Below are 19,969 nucleotides of genomic sequence, written 5' to 3' on the forward strand. Positions count from 1 at the left end.
GCATACTATTTACAATTCAATTTAAATGCATTTTAGTTTAAATGTATGCATGAAACGGATTTAATTAGGAGTGAGTTTTTGAACCACTCAAGAAGGATTTAAGTATACTCTACTTGAAATAATGCAAAAGTGTTTAATTTCGTACATTTAAATGATATCAACTTTAAATTTAACACCAAATAATACACTACAGTTAAATTATACTCAGGTACTATACATGTGCTTTTTAGTAGGTTAGTCAACACATCAAAATAATTGTGTTAAAGCATGAAGATTATTAAAATATAATGATTAAAAATGTACCTTTAAGTAAAACTTTTAATTTGACATCAATAAGTGAAACTTTTAAAAGTGTACTTAATTTTGTTATGAAAACATGAAAGTGTTTTCTCTTTGAGTTCATTTAAGTAGCATTTTATTTCAATAATATTTTACATTTACGCATTTAGCAGACGACTTACATTGCATTCAAGTTACATTTTATCAGCTCTTGCTTTCCCTGGGAATCGAACCCATGACCTTGGCGTTGCTAGCGCCATGCTCTACTATTTGAGCTACAGGAAATATCGTTTTTAAAGCATCATTAAATATCGCTCTACTATTTGAGCTACAGGAAATATCGTTTTTAAAGCATCATTAAATATCGTTTTTAATATCATTCTGTGCTACCCGTGGCCTAATGGTTAGAGAGTCGGACTCGTAATCGAAAGGTTGCGAGTTCGAGCCCCCGGCCGGCAGGAATTGTAGGTGGGGGGAGTGAATGTACAGCGCTCTCTCCACCCTCAATACCACGACTGAGGTGCCCTTGAGCAAGGCACCGAACCCCCAATTGCTCCCCGGGCGCTGCAGCATGGCTGCCCACTGCTCCGGGTGTGTGTTCACGGTGTGTGTGTGTGTGTGTGTGTGTGTGCATTTGTTCACTACTCACTGCTTTGTGTGTGCACTTGGATGGGTTAAACGCAGAGCACCAATTTCGAGTATGAAATTGTCATTGTCACCATACTTGACAATACGTCACGACTTTACTTTACTTTAAATATTGTGTCATAGTAGTTACGTTCCCCTGTATTAACTAGAGGATATGGGATTCAAATTAATAGCAAAGATGTGATGCTTGTCATAAGGGACCACAGCTGAGATTGATCATAACACAAAATGTATGAATACAAGTTTATAATGAAATACGCACATAGCAAAGCGCAAAAATATAAGCTAGTTACTTAAAAGAACAAGATAATCATCCTCCTAGACTCTTGTAATAAACAGGCTATTTAAAGCAGAATGAAATTATGGCGTAGTCAATCTTGTGATCTGATTACAAAGCAGCTGCTTCAAAAGCTCAATATGTAATTTATGTTACCACGAGAAAGGAAAGCTCCGGTAGACGTATAGCATGCGACTACTGCAGTAATTGCCCATAAATATAAAGTTTCACAGCGCCGCATACTCACTTCCCTCAGAGCAATTATGTCGAGGACGGAGGCGACACGCGCAGCCGTCTGCCCTGATTTGAATATTTTTGGAAGCACAGGTGTGCCTGCGCAGATTTAGCAGACTGTGTTGTAAGCTGCTTATGTTAAAAACATGAAACAGTGCTTCTCAAGCACACTAGCTAGGCCAATTACAACTGCTCTCCCTCCTTATTTTAAATTAGTCAAGAGGGAGACTGTTATCCTTTAAATGACTCTCTATCAGGGCCCGCAGATGGTATGAGTTAGTTGCAGAGGTAATGAATTGTGCACTCACTCCCACAGAGCAGGTGAATAGTGAAGTTTTGGCAGCGTTTTACCAGTGCTGGCTGCCTTGAGTGCAAAATGATGCTTCTTGACAGCGAGGAGTTAACTGGCATTGAATATATTTGTTTATTGAAGTACTCAGCCCAGTGTTAGGCTGTGACAGTAGTTCTCCATTGGCTTTGGCTTGTACAGATGTGTCCTGTCATAGACGGCAACCGAGAACCACAAAGTAGAACAAGAGAGTGACATAGATGCATTACTTTGTCAGTATGGGGGGGGGGGGGGGGGTGCCTTCTTCTTACAGAAATGAATGGTTCCTTGTGGGAATTTATTAACATCTGATGTATTTGGTACAATATTAAATATGGGGTTTGTGTTGTTTCGCCATGTGGAAAGGAGCTGGTGCCTATTTGTCAATTCAGAATCTGTTTTACCAAGCTGGCTCTATTCAGGGATGTAAACTTGGTATCCAGGCAAGAAACATGCTGAAGCAAGCAGAGATATCTCACGTCACTGATTTGTCCTATAACAGTGTTGTAATTTCTTCAAACAAAGCAGCCTTGAAGACACTGGCTCCCTTAGAAGATGGCAGTCTTTCTTTCTCTGGGTCTCTAACCACCTACAGACAGGCAGCTATCTTGCCTCATTGATGACTATGATAGAAGCAGATGGATTAGACACCAGGTCTTCCTCTTATTGCCATGGTAACCTCTAAATTGGGTTCCACTTTCCTGTGATAGCATATGACTGGCAGGGACTCATAATGATGGCTTTCTGTTCCATTACTGAACAAGTTAGACTTAAAAAGGGTTAATGTATTTCTCGACTTGTGGATCTGATACCACTTTTACAAATGAGCTTAAGGATATGTATCACATTATCTTAGAGAGTACCGCTGTGACCCGCTCGAGGTGAAAACTAGATCTTAGACTGATAGCAAGGCTTTGAATTTATAAATGAAGTATAAGTGAAGTTAAGACAGGGAAGTTTGATGTCGTGACTTGAAATCAGTGAAAGTGAGGTAGGACGTATTCAAAGGCAAATATATTTTGCTGGTCCTAGAACAGCGTTCTGATAAACACAGTCCTAACCTGGTTGGAATACACTACACAATATATACAGTATATTTTAAAACAGAAACATGTGCCTAGGAGACATGTGACAATTGTAAACAATGTGCGTTCTAAAATCGGCATAAAATAGCAAACATGTTTGATATCCTCCAACTGGATGGAATGGATGGTCTGAAGATAATAATCTGTGTCTGTGGTTACACACTATACAACTTTTCGGGAGAAAATTGGGGCTAAAGTTGTGTAGTACATTCCAGTCTTAACCTGTAGCTACCTATATGACTGGGGTAGGAAATTAAACATTGATAAGGATGTTGCACCAATCCCAATTCCCTCCAAACTTAATTATTAAATCTGACTAGTTCACAGGAAGTATTTGTTCCAGGACCAACAAGGACTGAAGTGCTCCTGGAGGTCCACTTTCCCACAGAGTTTAGCTCCAACCTGCCCCAAAACACTTGCCTAGAAGATTCAAGTCATCCTGAGCACTTGATTACCTGGTTCAGGTGTGTTCTATGTAGGACTGGAGCTAAACTCTGCAGGATAGTGGACCTACAAGAGCAGGATTGGACACTCTTGAATATGGATGTTCACCAAAGAACACTTACCAATTACTTCCTAACTACCTACACTGTCAGAAAAATGTGCAAAGACGGTACCTTTAAATGCGTAACAGCTTGTCACTAGAGCAGTCCTCTTAAAAGGACAACGTTGGACCTTATCTACCCATAAAAAGTGCATGTCAGTAGTAATTTGTTCCCTTTAAGGTACTAATTTGAACATTTTAGGGATACATAAGACACATATTTGAGTGTACTGCCCAAGTGACAACTTGTTGTACCCCTAAAGATACAATTATTGCATGTGTTTGAGATTGAACAGGAATTATAACATCCTGCAGTATGTTTTGTCAATGATATCCATGTTGAAACAAAAACAGCATATGCTGGTTATAGGTATGTTTTGAAGCATGACAACTGGATTGAGCTGGTTTAAGCTGGTTCTTAGCTGGCCATGAGCTGTTTTAAGCTGGTCCTTAGCAGGAGCTAGTTGCTTAGGATCAGCACATGACCAGCATAAACCAGCTCATAACCAGTTTATAACCAGCTCAGGACCAGCTTAAACCATCTCAAACCACCGCCATGCTTCAAAACATACCTAACCATCATATGCTGTTTTTTGTTTGTTTTTTTTCAACATGGATATGAGGTTCGCTGGCTTTTGGGTGGTTTGTCACTAACTTGTGATTAGTAGTAATAGTTGTTCAGAAACTTATGGTCTTTAATTGCTTGGAGTGGGCTTCAGTCATCTCTATCTACTGTTTATAGGTGGGCCAAAGGAGGAAGTGTGATAAAGGAAGTGTCTGGGGACACTTACGAAGTCATAGTGGATCACTCGTTCTTCACAGAGCCAGTTTCCTGTGAGGTCACCAACCCGCTTGGGAGCACCAACATCAGTCGGAACGTGGACGTCTACTGTGAGTTCTTTCAGGTTTTTTTTTTTTTAGAAAAAATCAGAGTTGTCCAAAACTTCATGGGGTACCATGTTCCTACAGAGCTACAACCTGCTACAAACCACCTGCACACTTCTAGCAGTCCTAAACACCTTGATTAGCTGGTTCAGGTGTGTTAAATTATAGTCGAGCAAAGCTCTGCAAGTATATGACCCACTGTGAGAAGAACTGGAAATATCTGGTTCATAATTTCTGAAGGTGTCTCCACAAATGTCAGGAGAGAGATTTCAAATTCAGCAGCCACCAGTCTCACATTAAAACGATCTTACAATAATTATGTTTAAATGTGAGCTCTCTGAATAGATCTTATAACCAGGTTTATTATCTCCAGTTGGACCTCGGATGGCTGCAGAGCCCCAGTCTTTACAAGTTGACCTAGGATCCGATGCTGTGTTTAACTGCGCCTGGACCGGAAACCCTTCTTTAACTATTGTATGGATGAAAAGGGGCTCTGGGGTGGTAAGTTGCTAGACATTGTTAATGCACATTGCCATATAACCCTGCTTCACGTTTAATCATTGAAGTAAACCCACAGTTCTCTTTCACAAATCATCCCATTTTTCATTATTGCTACATTAATAGTGCATTTATGTTCAGACATCTTTTCTTTGTAAAGAAGAGATCAAGCAAACATGAAAAAAAAATCCTTTTAATTTGATTTTTACTTTTCATCCATTCATTTTAAACTTCAATATAGCATACTCTGTATAAAACCTTTGATCTAGTAATACATTGCCTTCTATTTCTGAACAGCTCAGAAACAGAATCAGAACATTTCTAAAAAGACATATTCTTATTTCAAGGACAGGATGGCACATAGTATTTACATTCAGTGCTGTGCCCCGATGGCAAACATCAGGGTTTTTCAGATTCCATGCGATTCTATTACACGCAAACGGATAGTGGCTCAGTTTGGGGTATGTCTGTATTCTGGCACAGTAATGGGGGAAATTGTGCCCAACTGAAACCAACCGGTCTCATTTCTCTCCTGGTTGACTGTCACCTACCATCTCCAATGTTCACACGGTCCTTCTCATCTGACCCAAATTGGATTTTAATAATTGAGAAGAAGGTCCTTTTCCAAGCTTAGCTGCCCATTTGTGAGTCCTGATTCGTTTTGACTCTGGCCAGCTCCCTTTTCACTCCTTTTTAACGTTTTGATCTTTGACCTCTGGCTACAGGTGCTAAGCAATGAAAACATCCTGACACTGAAATCTGTCAGGCAAGAGGATGCTGGGAAGTATGTGTGCCGCGCGGTGGTTCCTCGTGTTGGAGCGGCCGAGAAGGAAGTCTCTCTCACCGTAAATGGTACGTTTGACGCTTTTGTACAAGGTTCATGGCTAAAGAGGTGTGTTTGACGAGTGCAAATGTGCCCGTTTGGAACATATGTAAATAAAAAAGGTGAAAGTAATTGGAAATGCAGGTGACATATTTAGACCTATTTTGGCATTCATGTTGACTCTGAGACAGAAGTTTGATGTTTACTCTTCGGTCTGCTATTTCTCTGGGCTAATGCTGATTATATTCAGTAAGAATTGCACGAGGAGCTGTTTCTTAGGCTGTGACGGGCTAATGAACACAGGAGAATAGCGGGAGACTGGCTACTCTCAGATAAATGACTTCATTATGGCCGCTTGATATTCAGGCGGCATGCATTAGCCACACGACAGCTTTCATTCGCAAAATCCAACACGTCTTTTAAAAGCTCCTTTCTCTCCGAAGCTATTTGCCATGGGCCATGGCTTTGACGTGAGTGGAAAATAAGAGAAGTTCAGCCAAAGTGACAATTTTGTTTGCATTGAATGATTCCTCTGCAAATTTAGATTCACTAATGCAGTTTGGTGCTGGGAAATGAAAGAAAATCAATAAAGAACTGTTATGAGTGATAGTATTAATATGCAAAGTCAGACATTCATTCGAGGCTTAGCGAGAACTCAGAAATTACAGATGACAACCACTTTCATCAAGTATATTCTGTTCTTTAGGAGGACAGTAAAGAGTATCTCTTATTTGCATTCATTTTTGACTCATAGAGAGTCCAGGATTGCCTGGAATCCAGAATAAATACAGTGTTGTTGTTTGTTGTTCTGGTAGTAGAAGAATTTATAGAAGTTTATGAAAAGATCCAACAGTGTACCATCATGTCTCTCAGCATTAACCCCTTTAAGGCCACTCTGCTATGGATTTACCATCAGTATATATTTTCTGGGTAACTATAGTGCCCTAAAACAAAAGGTAGGCTATACAAGTAGACAACCTTAGGCAGAGTTTGTGATGATATACTGGATAATATGTCACATTATAGTGTTTAATTCACACAGTTCTTGGTGTTTACTATGAAACGTATTTAAGAAACCTGTTTTTGCTACATTTATAGGTGAACTTGAAAATCCACACCTTAAATCTGGCACCATTCTAGCATACAATGTCACTTTTCACAATCAAAACAATTCCCCTTGTTTTCTCACATCACATCTCATTACAAAAGAATGTAAAAAAATAAAATACAATAATTGGTTTAATAACAGTGTATTCTTAGCATCTAAGATTTATTTCTCTGAATTGCTATTATTTTTAATTATTCCTGTACCTAGTTTATTGTTATTGTATCATTTTAAAACCGCTTGACCTGGATCTGTCTTTTAGGTATCAAAGAGTAAGAATCTTTTGATTCTGTTCAATAAGTGAGCCCTTTTGCTCTAAAAGCCACAAGAGGATGGCAAGCTGTGTTCTAACTCATTTCTGGAAGTGAACACAAGAGTGCGGCGTGTTAGATTCAAGCACCTAGCGTAGCCTTTGATGTGGCGACATGTGGCGCAGGCTCTCTTGTAGCACGGGGCTGATTGTTTCAAGTTCTGGTGCATTTGGGAGATGAAGCCGATCATTTCACATCTTGCTCATCAACATGCGCTCCTGACGGGCGACTGAAATTCACAAGCATTGACGTGAAGAATGATTGATGACCAGAGCTTTGTGTTTCAAAGGCTTGATCAGTAAGAAGAGCGAAAGCAAATGAGAAGGATGAACTAAAGCTCAAAAAAAGACTTGATAAACCACCTATGTTCGCTGATCCTAACTGAGTCATATAAAACTAATTTATGCTAACAATTAAATGCACGCGTTTGGAATTTGTCAATATCGGTTTTCTCCCAGTTGCAAGTCACTAGAACCCAGAGCTCCTACTGAGATTCAGAATATAGACAAGAGAGTCCCAGCGTTCTCTCAGGCCCAATGTAATTTAATTATAATCAAATAGCTAGCAGGGGACACCGTTTGCCGAAAACACGCTAATGGATACACATTGCTTTCTGCTTTTTGTTCCCTAGTTCCTCAGATAGGGATCTCATTTCTCCATGTGTATTTTGAGCCTTAATGGGATTTAATATCTAAATATGTCCTTATGTTCATGTATTTGTGTTGTGGCTTGTGGATTCAATTTGTTTGTTTTGTTATATGCTGTTCTGCTGAAAATTCAGCTTTGCTATCACAGGAATAAATAGCATTTTAAAATATATAACAGTTATTTTCAAAAAGAAAACAGTTATTTTAAATTGTAATAGTATTTCCCAATTTTGATATTTTTGATCAAATTAATACAGCCTTGGTGAGTATAAGAGACATGTTTTAACCATAGTATACTTTGTATTTGTCTGTGTGTGAGCATTCAAATTTATTTGACTGCTGGGCGGCATATCAGGCCATAGGTTTTGAAAATGTGATTCAAGTAAGAATAAGACATTTGTTTTTGATTTGACAAGACATCGACTTGATCTTGTAGGTTAAAATGGTGTAAACTGCAGCAGTATTAATGCATGAATCAATCTCACTCATGCAACATTCCTATTGAAAATGCACGACGTTCGGTTGCTCGTTGCTGCAAATCACTGTCAGTTTGAAAGCTCCTTAAAAGATCACTTTGCATTGGGGATGAAGACACAATGGAGTGGAGGTGAATTGCCGTGGGGAACATTTTATGCACTCACAAAAATGGGGTTGGAAGGAATAAGGAGGACGTCATTTCTAGGCACTGCTGAGAGTTCAGGGAAGACATTTAAAAATAGGGCGCAGTGTGCCCAAGGTAAGTGTGCAGGTAGAAGGAGTCCAGGGCCTGCATTTCATTGCAGGATCTGCAGGCAAGAGGACATACAGAGCATGTGTTATTCGTGGAACTAGGTTTTGTCCTCTTGGAGTGCTGTAATGGAAATATATGGCAGCGGAAATGAGGCGAAACAAACCAGGCTCAACCTTTGACATGCTACAATCTGCGGATCACCTCTCACTGCTTCAGCATGCAGTTGTGGTTTACTGCAATCCAATAATTGCTGGGATGATGTTTCTCAATCACATTGTTTATGTGTGTCATTTTCAAGGCCATGTGAACTCATTATCGGGTTAATGGAACATATTTGTGCATGAAAGCGTTCATGTATGTATCTCAGGAAGAGCACATAATGTCTCCAGGAAAAAAGTACATTAACCCAGCATAGAAATGGGACATATTTGTCTCTGTGGAAGGTTGCTACTTTTGGTTTGTGTTCCCGAATGCACTGGTGCACATTTGTCAACCATATTTTAACACACTGAGAAAAAATATGTTTCTATAAAAGCTAAAATAATAATAATAAACTGAGAAAATGAAAGCTCCTACTGAAATAGGGCCCATTTTAGTGTCCCTCCTTTTGAATATATATATATATATTTTTCTTTAGACATTCATACCCCAAGAAAATTAGTATTCTTTCATGCAAACTTGCAGATATAGAGGAGAAGAGAGAAATCGCTACAGATTAATGATTTGGCAAATGAAAGCTATAGTGAAATAAATGGTGACAGCGGTGCAGAGAGAAATTTGTGATGCTTAGCGCAAGGTTAATAATGTAAGTATGCTAAAACCATATTTTCAGAGTAAAGCTTAATCACACAGTGCAATGGTTTAAACTTTTTTTGTCACGAGCTGCATTTTCTTCATAAATTGTGAATGGCTAAATGGTTAATAAAGGAATACTGTATGCATCAGATCAGATTAGGTTGCTCACTACTTCTGAATAAAACACAGATGGTGAAAATATGAAAACACTCAATATGGGAATTAAAGTACCACCTTTCAGTTAAAACAGCCAATCAGGCAATTACTAAAGTCAGCGCCTCATCTAATTCATCAGTCATGTCTGTTTCAAGCCACGACTGTTTAAATCACATCTTGTAAGAAATAAAACAAAGATATGTGAACAAACTGCAAGTTTTGGGCACTTGCAATCCATATACAGCACCTGCTGCAGTATTTAAATCATTAAAAATGGCAGGACATTTTAAGACTGTTACGTAATGTGAAAAACACTTAACGTGCCCTAATGTACTAAAGCGGTGATATTAAAAGATCAAATTCAGTACACACCATATTAATGATGCATATACAGGAAAGATAAGCCGAGAATATGAACACAACAAACTAAATTAAGCTTTTCTTCATAATAGTTTTCTATGAAAAAAGCTTAATCAATGTCTTAATACATTTTAATATCAATGTCTTAATAGGTTCATACTCAAACATGCATTGAAGAACTGAAACTAATTTCTCCGGAACTTGATAGCTAAACCAGCCTGATTTTAGCTAATCAAATAAAATAAGTTATACTGGTCTTATACTGGTTATACTGTTTTTTTTTTTTCAGCAGAAACCCTCACAGAATTGTAATGTTCTTACTGGTCATAGTATAGGTTTTAATGGAAACTGTAATGGTCCCTGTGGGTCTCTACTGGTAATTTGTTGCCTTCTATTGATGACACTTTGTAACCACTAAATCTATGGCCCAAACACACACTACTGTACAGGGTTGCCAGGTCTTTGTAACAAAATCAGCACAAAGGCCAATCAAAATCAGCCGAAAATAAGCCCAATGGCCCCATCCAAATATCAAAACTCAACATATTTCACTCTCATAACATAAAATACATACTTTACAGTTACTGTTAGGCGTTATACATAATTTCAACTTGAAAATTAATCATAAATAGTCTGTTTTTATAAAGCAGCACAAAGGCCCTTCCTCACTCATAAAATAAAACTTATAATTTAGCATAGTTTAATCATTGGTGGAATGTAAATTATTTGAAGACACGCATTTCAGACAATTTTAATTCATGCAATATGTCAAAGCTTTAAACTGTGAGGAAAAAAATCAGTCTGCGGCAATAGTTTAGAACAGGGGTAGGCAACGTCGGTCCTGGAGTGCTGCTGTAGAGTTTAGCTCCAACCCTAAACAAACACACCTGAACAAGCTAATCAAGGTCTTCAGAATATCTTGGCAACAGGCAGGTGAGGTTTTTTCAGGATTGGAGCTACATTTACATTTATTCATTTAGCTGACGCTTTTATCCAAAGCGACTTACAATTGCTATATATGTCAGAGGTCGCACGCCTCTGGAGCAACTAGGGGTTAAGTGTCTTGCTCAGGGACACATTGGTGTCTCACAGTGGATTCGAACCCGGGTCTCTCACACCAAAGGCATGTGTCTTATCCACTGCGCCATCACCACCCCACAGCTAAACTCTACAGGACAGCGGCACTCCAGCACTGACGTTGCCTACCCCTGGTTTAGAATAAATAATGTCTGTGGTTAGCACAAGCTCAAGATATATTTTCATGTTTTATTTTTCACCAACAAAAATACATCAGTTACCCCTTTTAATTTTTTAAAGCTTTTACTTGTCTTGAAAAAGCTATTGATTACAAGTGGCTAAATGGGACTACAAAGTTCGTCGGGGACATTAAACATTATGATCAGCTTCAAAATGCATAAACATTGCATTCATTTGTGAAGATTTTCATGATCAAACGTACGAATCAAATAAACCTTTGTTGGTAACAGAGCTTATTTTCTGCAATAATCCATACGCCAATCTAAAAAACCTATTGTTTTTTTGAGGGAAACAGGTGATGCACACTTCAGGTTGGCCTACAAAAATACATCTTCACTGCAGTGCCTATATAACATGATATACAAATTGCAACTCAAAACATGATTATCCATGATTATTTTATGCACTATATAAAATGCCCATGAAAATATGTCTCAGCACATGGAATCGTTTTGGGAAAGGATTCTGTGAGGTGATGCCACAACATTGCCCCATGCTGATCCATTCATCATCACTCTTGTGCGCCCCCTACTGTCACAAACCTATGCCCTGCTGTGAGCTCTATATCTGTATCTCTCTTTCTCTCTCTTTCTCACCCAGCCTCCAGCCTTCCCACTCCCCACGGAGTTCCTTAAACCCAGCATTCTGAGGATAAGTGATAAGCTATCTAATTATATTCCTCATTTACAGCCTGATCCATGGGCTGATTCCTCTGAGTCAACAAGCGCTGGCCTTACCTCCACCAGCGGGGAATGATCTGAATGTATTTACCTTACGCCTGTAACTACACACACACTCCAGCCTTTATCACATGCTATCGCATGGATTATGATTTTGCAGTCTTAGGGTAGCAGGCACATAGCACGCATATCCTCCTCACTACAGCACTCCATCTGCCTCATGCTCATCTAGATGCTAATTTATTCTAATAAGCAGTTAATAAACTGCAATTACGAATCAGTCGAGAGACACCACTGCATATGATTTTCAGATGCATGATTGGTGGATTGGGTTGAATTTGTGTGTGCGTGTGCATCTAAGTGCAGCTTTTGGCAGGGTTGGTGTTGGTTACCCATTACTTTGAATCTATCCTAGAGACACGTTGTTTACCTTTACATCAGTGCATTGCCTTGTTTCATGCAAATGTGAAAGAAAAAAAAATAGGGTGAGCCGTAGCATAAGTCAAAGTTCAAGGCTCCACAGTTAAAATTGAAGAAGAAGATATGCTCCGGGGCCCTTATCTTTTCAAAATAACTTTTCTCTGCCATTTGGCACTCTACCGATTGCAGCCTATAGAAATAGACTTGCAGTTGGCACGCCAAGTCTTATCTCCTCGGGAGACATGAGGCCTGCCATAAATCAGTTATTTTCAAGATTGAAAATGAAGACCAGACCCTCACTCCCTCACCCTTAACACATCTCTTAAATAGACCAGCCCACAGGAGACTCCTTTAAGAGTCTGCCCATTCAAAGCAAATACAATACTGCTCTTTCCTTTTAAAGCCAAATTTCTAACATGCCACTGCAAGGCCTTAGTACTGCACACTTGATTGGCAGATCCTACAGATGAAATCTTTAGCCTGCACGGTTAAAGTTTTACTCCGCTCTCGAGCGTGGGCCAGCAGGATTTGTCGATCTTGGAACTGGTAATGCGTATGTCAGCCTTGGTACGTGCTTCTGTAGCTCTACAGGGAAAAATGTATAATGTACGCTAAAACTCTGCATCTTATTCACATACCAACAGTCCAGCTGTCCAAATGAGGGTCATTACATAGTGCACTGGATTCATAAATGTCAAGGCTGCTTGACCGACGCAAATGACTCTGTGCACAGAAAGTGGGTGGTAAATAGTAAGTGATGTTTTAAAAAATATTTTTGTGTACAATTTCTAGTGAATGAAAATCAAATGATGAAGAAAAGTGTTATTATAGCCTGGAACACCTCTAGACTACTAGTATAGTCAAGTGCACTTTTAGCATTTTAAAGAGCCAATTCAAGTGTTTGGAGTGATGCAGTTTCACTAAAACATACCAGATTTCTGTAGTCTGCCAAATCTTCCACAACAAAGATATAGATATTCATCTTTGCACCAATACATGTGCAACGCTTTATGCTTTACTGCCTTACAATATCTAAGTACTTTAATTTGCACTGGAAAGTTTCTTAAACAATCTCATGATTACGGGGCATGCACGTTCTTGAACACGAACACTTAGCCTCATGGAGTGTTTACACTATGTTCAACTGTTTTCAACTAAAAATGGAAAACTTGTCCTGCATATGTTGTCTAATTTATGTGACAAAGGTGTTTTGGGGGCCTGACAATTCTAACTTTTGAAACAGGTTTCAAATTGCAAGTTTTTGAAGACAATACTGGTATTACCATTTTTGAAAGATGTGATGTCATGTGTATTACGTGTTCACACTATATGTATGTGTTCAGAGGCATAATGTTTCTTTACCTAGTGAACTCATCACCTACTGGCCTGGCATGTGTAATACAGCGTTTTTAGTCAATTTCACAGATCTGTGTGAATGGGGATTCTTTTGACAATGTTGCTGTCTCTTTTTGTTTTAAACGCAAACTTTTCCTTTTTTAGTACATCATTGTCACAAAAAACAAACTCTGAAATACCACCATTATTGTGTGTTAAGGGCAATGAGCTTTGGCATTTATTAAATCTGGGTCAGTGTTGCACTCTTTTTCCTGGCATGTACATATTCTCTCAAGTAGCCAAGACCAAATGTGGGTATTGGAACATGCCCATAGTGTTCTTATATTTTAAACAGTAGAGCATGGCAAGGTTGTGGGTTCGAATCCCAGGGAATTTGTGAAGAATGTGTACCTTGAATGCAATTTAAGTCTGTCAAATGCATATATGCAAATCAGCATAATTTATTCTGCAAATAAACAATGCTGTTAGAAGGTCAGTTCCATTCAGTGCAACTTCACAACAGTGCAACCTCTACAGTGCTATCTTGTACTTCAGGAACTGCAGGACCATGAGGAAATTATACATGCATCTGTGACATGAATCATTAGATGGAATAGAACGCTGCCATAAAATATTAGTAAACATTCTGATGTTAATACTGGGTAAACTGCCTATTGTAACAAAGCAACACTTGATATTTTCTATTTTCGAAGAGATTCCTATGACTCACAGTTTTGAGTATGACTCACAGTTTTGAGTATGTGACGAGTGACTATGTGCGTCTGTTCTCTCCTCAGGACCTCCGACCATCTCCAGCACACAGACCCATCAGGCTCCACATGGGGAGAAGGGACAGATCAAATGCTTCATCCGCAGCACGCCACCCCCAGACCGCATTGTGAGTTACTCCGCTCTCTCCTTCCAGTGACTCAGCTCAGACAGGATTGCAGCTGTTGAGTGGGTGGTTGCTGTTGTCACATGGCTCGTGTGACTCCATTAGACTCAGTAAACACAGTCCAATAATGCATAACGCACTCATGAGTTACGATCTGTTTAATAAATGAAATTGCATCTCAAATCATTTGTTTCCTCTATATGAGTGAACGGGTATTAGACATGGCAGGCTTACAGCCCTAATTTCTCATTTAATGCATGCTTATGCCCTGTTACCACAGATCCAATTAGGATTTACCACTCTTAGATGAACTGTCTCCTCTCCGGGCCAATTTTTGATTCATTACTCACACTGTGCGTGTATGTGTGTTTGTGGCTGTGCGCATGGAAGTGCATAGGTAATCTCTGTGCGATGTTTACCCGTGTGGCTTTGCTTTTATTGCCGTGCTATTTCTAAATGTCAGTTGAATGGAAAAGACTGCTCCTGTGGTCCGGAACAACCAGTAATAACTTTGGAAGTGTAATAACGCCCATAAAGCAGGTGAAAACAAACACAGGTCTCTCTTTCCTTCTGAAAAGACCAGCTTGCACCAGCAAGCTCATTCAGAATAGTTTATGTTGGTTAGTATTGGTCTAGAATAGATGGTAGAGACATGCTGTTTACCAGCAAAAATTGCTGGTTGTGATGCTGGAAAGGAGGTTTTTTTATTAATATTTTAATTTGCTTTTAATACTTTCTGTTCTCATTTTAATTTTAGCTATCTAGTAATTTTGTTGTGTTTTTGAAAAATATAGATTTTATTTATTTATTTATTTCATTAGTTTGATTTTAGTTTTTATCACCAAATAAACCTAAATGACAATGAGCCTTGACTATTATTATTATTATTATTATTACATTAACATTTAAGAAGGTAACGTCTATTTGATTTAAAATATTTATTATTATATTTTTTTTATGCATTCGGTTTTTGTTTTAATTTTAAATAACTATAATAACCCTGGCCAAAAAAATAATAATTTTTGCAGTTATGCAACAGACCAACATCAAAACAACACATGCTGGTATTTCAGTGTGGTTTCTTTTGTTCTTCATCAGGCCTGGTCCTGGAAGGAGACCGTCCTGGAGTCAGGGACATCAGGTCGCTACACGGTGGAGACAGTAAGCACAGAGGACGGAGTGCTGTCCACCCTCACCATGAGTAACATTGTACCCGCCGACTTCCAGACCATCTACAATTGCACCGCCTGGAACAGCTTTGGCTCCGATACAGAGATCATTCGCCTCAAGGAACAAGGTGGGAGCCAAGGTTCGCCAGGTTTCACCTTCTTTTCTTTAAAACATGGCTGTGGTAGAGTAGTGGTGCAGTGTTTTATAACCATGGTTTCTGAAAACGCTGGAATAGTCTAGAATCTTTTTTTTTTTTCTCCATTACTTTCCACTTATGAAATTATCAAGTCACATCTGAAATATATTCATATATTTTAATGTTTTTATACCAGATTTGATTCACAAATGAAATAACTGACAGTCATGACCTACTGTAAATATTACTTTCATTTACAATAATCAGTAATAAACTTTTGCATTAGTATATTTTCAGTGAAAATATGAATCATTCAAGTGAATCATTGAATCAGTGAGTTGTTGACTTAAGAGCGGTCTGATTCACTAATTAAATTACAATACTCCATGGCTTTTGAAAGCACTAGAATAGAGCAGAATATGAGGGGAAAATAATAGTTTCTTCATTACTTTCCATTTATTAATTTATACATTATGAATCACTTTACACAACATTAGCAAGTCACATTTAAATCATATTAATGTCTTTTAATGTATTTATACCAAATTTATATCAAATTTAATTCAGCTCTAGCCAAATGATTATTTCAGAGCAACATCAATAGTAATTGCACATTTAACTGCAACTTCAATAAATCATATAAATGTATTAACAACACTTAGCACTATTTAATTTGCAGCCTTGTTACAGTGATTCAATTATCTCTTGTGCATTTCTTACAATCTTTCTTCCCAGTGCATTTGTATTTGTTTACATGCAACACATTTTAGTCATGTTTTGACTGACTTTAATGGTTCTTTAATGGATTGGTTTCTCCAAAAATAAAAATTTGTTCATAATTTTTACTTATTTCAAACCCTAATGATTAGAAACTTTACATAATGTGCCGGTCGTTCTGTTCCATTAAATGACCATGAATGGGGACAAAAGTGTTCAAGCTTAAAGATGCAAATGCATAAAAATACAACTGTTCAAGGGACTACATTCCTTTTACTCCTGACATGTCCTGGCTGATTTCTAAATATCCCAAAAATATCAGAGTTTTGGCTTTGTTTTCCTAAATTGTCTTGCTGAAGGAAAAGACTGAAAAGTACTTTGACCAACAGCATTCAAGCTTTGTACACAATCGACCAATCGTGGCATGTAAGAAGGCGGGATCTACAGAGAATGGTCAAAGCAACCCAAATAAGCAAGTACTGTACATATAATGCACGAGTACTGTAAAGAGCACGTCAATAATACAAAGCCAAAACCTGTACATTTTAACCAATTTATAAATCCCAGCTGCAAAAAAAGGCCATATCATTACCCTAGACTTTCCTGAAGACTTCTAAAGCCTTTGGGTGACAAACAGTTTTGGGAAAACTATTCCTTTATTTAAAACAATATATATTTCTGGGTTTATAAGAACTGCATACAATAATTCAGACATTAAACAGGCATAAGCTGTGAGTACGCAGGGGTCGTAATGCTTAGTTTGTATTGGGAGCCAGTAATTAACTTTGTGTAGGTTCAGCTTATTGTCTGACTCAGCCTCTCATTATCATTTGGCCGTAAAATCTGGCCTCCATCTTTTGGTTTAAATATACCAACAAGAGCACAAATAAAACAGTTGAGTTGGCTCTAATTAACCTAAAGCCACGCTTCTCGAAACACTCCTGGGATTGTTGGAATCCACATTACACCCACGTCCTATCAGAGTCTCTAAATGATCGAGGTGAATGATAACAGCCGATGCAGCGTTCAGTTCATGCACACGTAAGACATGTGTTATGTGCATGTCATGCGCTAAAACATATGTGATAATTGGCATAGCTGCAAATTGTCATATTAAAGTGAAGGTACCTGAGTTTTTGCTAGAACGTGATGGTGGTGTTAATTGCCTGTGCAAGTTCTTTTGAATAGATGCCTTGAAGGTGAGAATGTCTCCTTGACATGGCATTTGACATTCTCATTTGTTCCATACAAGTGTGAGTCTGGAAATATGTTCGGGAGTGAACGGCGGTGTCTGTGTTTGAGCGCTTATTTACTGGATTTACCCGTCCTGTCCATGCTGTGTTATTTTAGAAGGCTCTGTTTTGTTTTCCAACAGAATCCCTCCCTGTTGCCGTGATCATCGGCGTGGCAGTTGGCGCTTTTGTTGCTTTCATTGTCCTCATGGGAACCATCGGCGCGTTCTGCTGTACACGCTCTCAGAGAAGTATGTACCTCTCAGCCCATCGCAGTCCTGCATGTCCATCACCAGAAAATGCTAAGTGCTCCTCAGTCAGACAAAGAGCAGGGTGTTAGGGTGTTCATGTCACTTCACAGAAACCGAGCCTTTATTTCTATATCTTCCTTTTCATTGAGTGTTTGTGTAGGGTTGGGCGGCATGATGGTTTAGAGCAGAAATGCATCATCTGTCTGCAATGCTGCTGAAAATCCTACAGTAGCTGTTTTGCAATGTAGACAACGTCTTTTGCTTTGGTGCACTGTGTATTCACAGCTAAGATAATTTAGGATGACCATACATCTTCTTTTTCCCAGACTTGTTCTGGCTGGGATTTCTAAATTGCCTAATGTCTAGGTTCTGGCTTTGTTTTCCTATTGCTTTCATACTTGCTGAAGGTAATGACTGATAAGTAACTTGACCAATAGCGTGTAGGCATTGTACATATATGTAAATATGCAAGTACATATAATGTATGAGAAAGTCAATAGGAAAACAAACCAAAAACACAGACATTTCAGGCAATTTAGGCATGGTTGTATGGTGACCCTATGTTAATTGGTTTAATGTTGTTTACAGTAATCTACGGTAGAAAGGTTGCAACTTGTTTCTCTAATCGCAGTAATTAACTGAACAGGTATGCAAGCGTACACGAACTGGCTATTTTAAAATAGCATAGCCTATTCAGTTATACTTTATATTTATAACTGTTCTGAGTCTTTTGTTATTTACAGCTGCATTTTCGTGCATGTAGGACCACCTAAAAAAACTCCTAAGATTTAAATGATAAAATTAGGAGGCATGAATGAAACATATCAATTTGACATGACTATTCTCATAAGTTTGACTTTATTCTTCAAACATTAACAATACATTCATGAATTGTTTGGTTTTTATTCTCTCTTTTTTTCCAGTAAAATTCTGACTCTTTTTTTAACTTGTGTGCTTAAAAAAATATATTTTTTACTAATGCTACTATGATATAAAGCTTTTGTCATGCCGCCTACCCTTATCTCTGTGTTTCTTATTTGTTCTCCTTTTACCGCGACCATCCTCTGTCATGATCAAAAGAGAAAACAGCTCATCAATGTACAGGTTAGCGTCAGACAGTGAACAATGAGCTTGCAGTTTCCGATTGTTGGTGGCATTGGGTTGAGCATGTTGTTGTTGTATGCCACAGAAGACGCTCACCTGGTTATGCCTACACTGCCCACCTCCATCTGTGCTCAGCAGAGAGAACTTGCAAGCAAAATTAAGACAGAAAGTAAGACCCGTTACCTGACCGTCACCAATTATCTGTACTCATTGTTCTTCAATGCGTCAACATGAGCTGTGTGAGTCTCTGTGGTTCCTCTAGGGTTCCTCTTATCTTAGTTCTGTGGTGTTATGCTGCCTTCAAGTCCTCATGGGAAGTTCCTACTCAAAGGTGGGGATGTTTGGATGCTGTAATTATAATGGAACATGATTTTAGTTGGAATAAAATGGACAATTTCATATTTCTCTCTATTTAATTCACTTTCTGGGAAAGTCAGGAAGCTATTTTCAAAGAACAAGTTGTGTGATTGATATTCAAGCTTAATAATTTAGTATTTTAATATTTATGTGACCACAGTTTTTTCCCCTCCACCCAAGCTTTTTAGACTTTTTTTATTTTATTTATTTATTTATTTGTTTGTTTGTATGTTTGATTAGATAATATAATAACATTGATATAAAAAATATATTGTTATAAAGCCATATCTTTCTTTAAAGCCATCTGTAAAGCCTTGTATTTCAAATAATAATAATAATAATATTTCATTGAAGTTTATGTGTGTGTGCGTGTGCATGCGTTTTTTTAAATGTTTTTTTTTTTTTTTGCATATCTGTTTTTATGGTTCATACATTATGATATAGTGAGTATATGGAGTTCATACTTGAGAGGAAGAAAACACCTCGATTTTATTCAAAACCCCAAACTGTCTAAAAATATGCATTTTGTTGCAGATGCTGATATTTACAGTATATGGCCAAATCGTAAGATACAATTCTGATAGCTTGTCATGTAAACCAATGAGGTCTTTATAGCATTATAACAGATTACTTGTATATAATACTAAATATCAATTGTCACTCTATGTCTCCTGATAACATCTCAGTAAGATGATATTTAAATGATATTA

General features: G+C 38.1%; 1 protein-coding gene across 4 annotated transcripts in view; it reads left to right on the plus strand.

Moving 5' to 3' along the window:
* The window catches only part of LOC306888007 (kin of IRRE-like protein 3), a gene marked incomplete at both ends in the record, with an annotated part of 196,252 nt that overhangs the window by 170,036 nt on the left and 6,247 nt on the right, over positions 1 to 19,969 (plus strand). For 2 of the 4 annotated variants that reach the window (XM_079446095.1, XM_079446097.1), the window contains 7 exons: positions 4,138 to 4,286; positions 4,654 to 4,781; positions 5,504 to 5,630; positions 14,195 to 14,295; positions 15,391 to 15,601; positions 17,691 to 17,798; positions 18,988 to 19,071. In XM_079446095.1, the coding sequence (XP_079302221.1) occupies positions 4,138 to 4,286; positions 4,654 to 4,781; positions 5,504 to 5,630; positions 14,195 to 14,295; positions 15,391 to 15,601; positions 17,691 to 17,798; positions 18,988 to 19,071 (908 nt within the window). Of the gene's footprint in view, positions 1 to 4,137; positions 4,287 to 4,653; positions 4,782 to 5,503; positions 5,631 to 14,194; positions 14,296 to 15,390; positions 15,602 to 17,690; positions 17,803 to 18,964; positions 19,072 to 19,969 lie in introns of all 4 variants that reach the window. The other 2 variants (XM_079446096.1, XM_079446098.1) reach the window with 2 other exon arrangements.

This window comes from Barbus barbus (assembly GCF_936440315.1).
Source record: "Barbus barbus genome assembly, chromosome: 22".
NCBI lineage: Eukaryota > Metazoa > Chordata > Actinopteri > Cypriniformes > Cyprinidae > Barbus > Barbus barbus.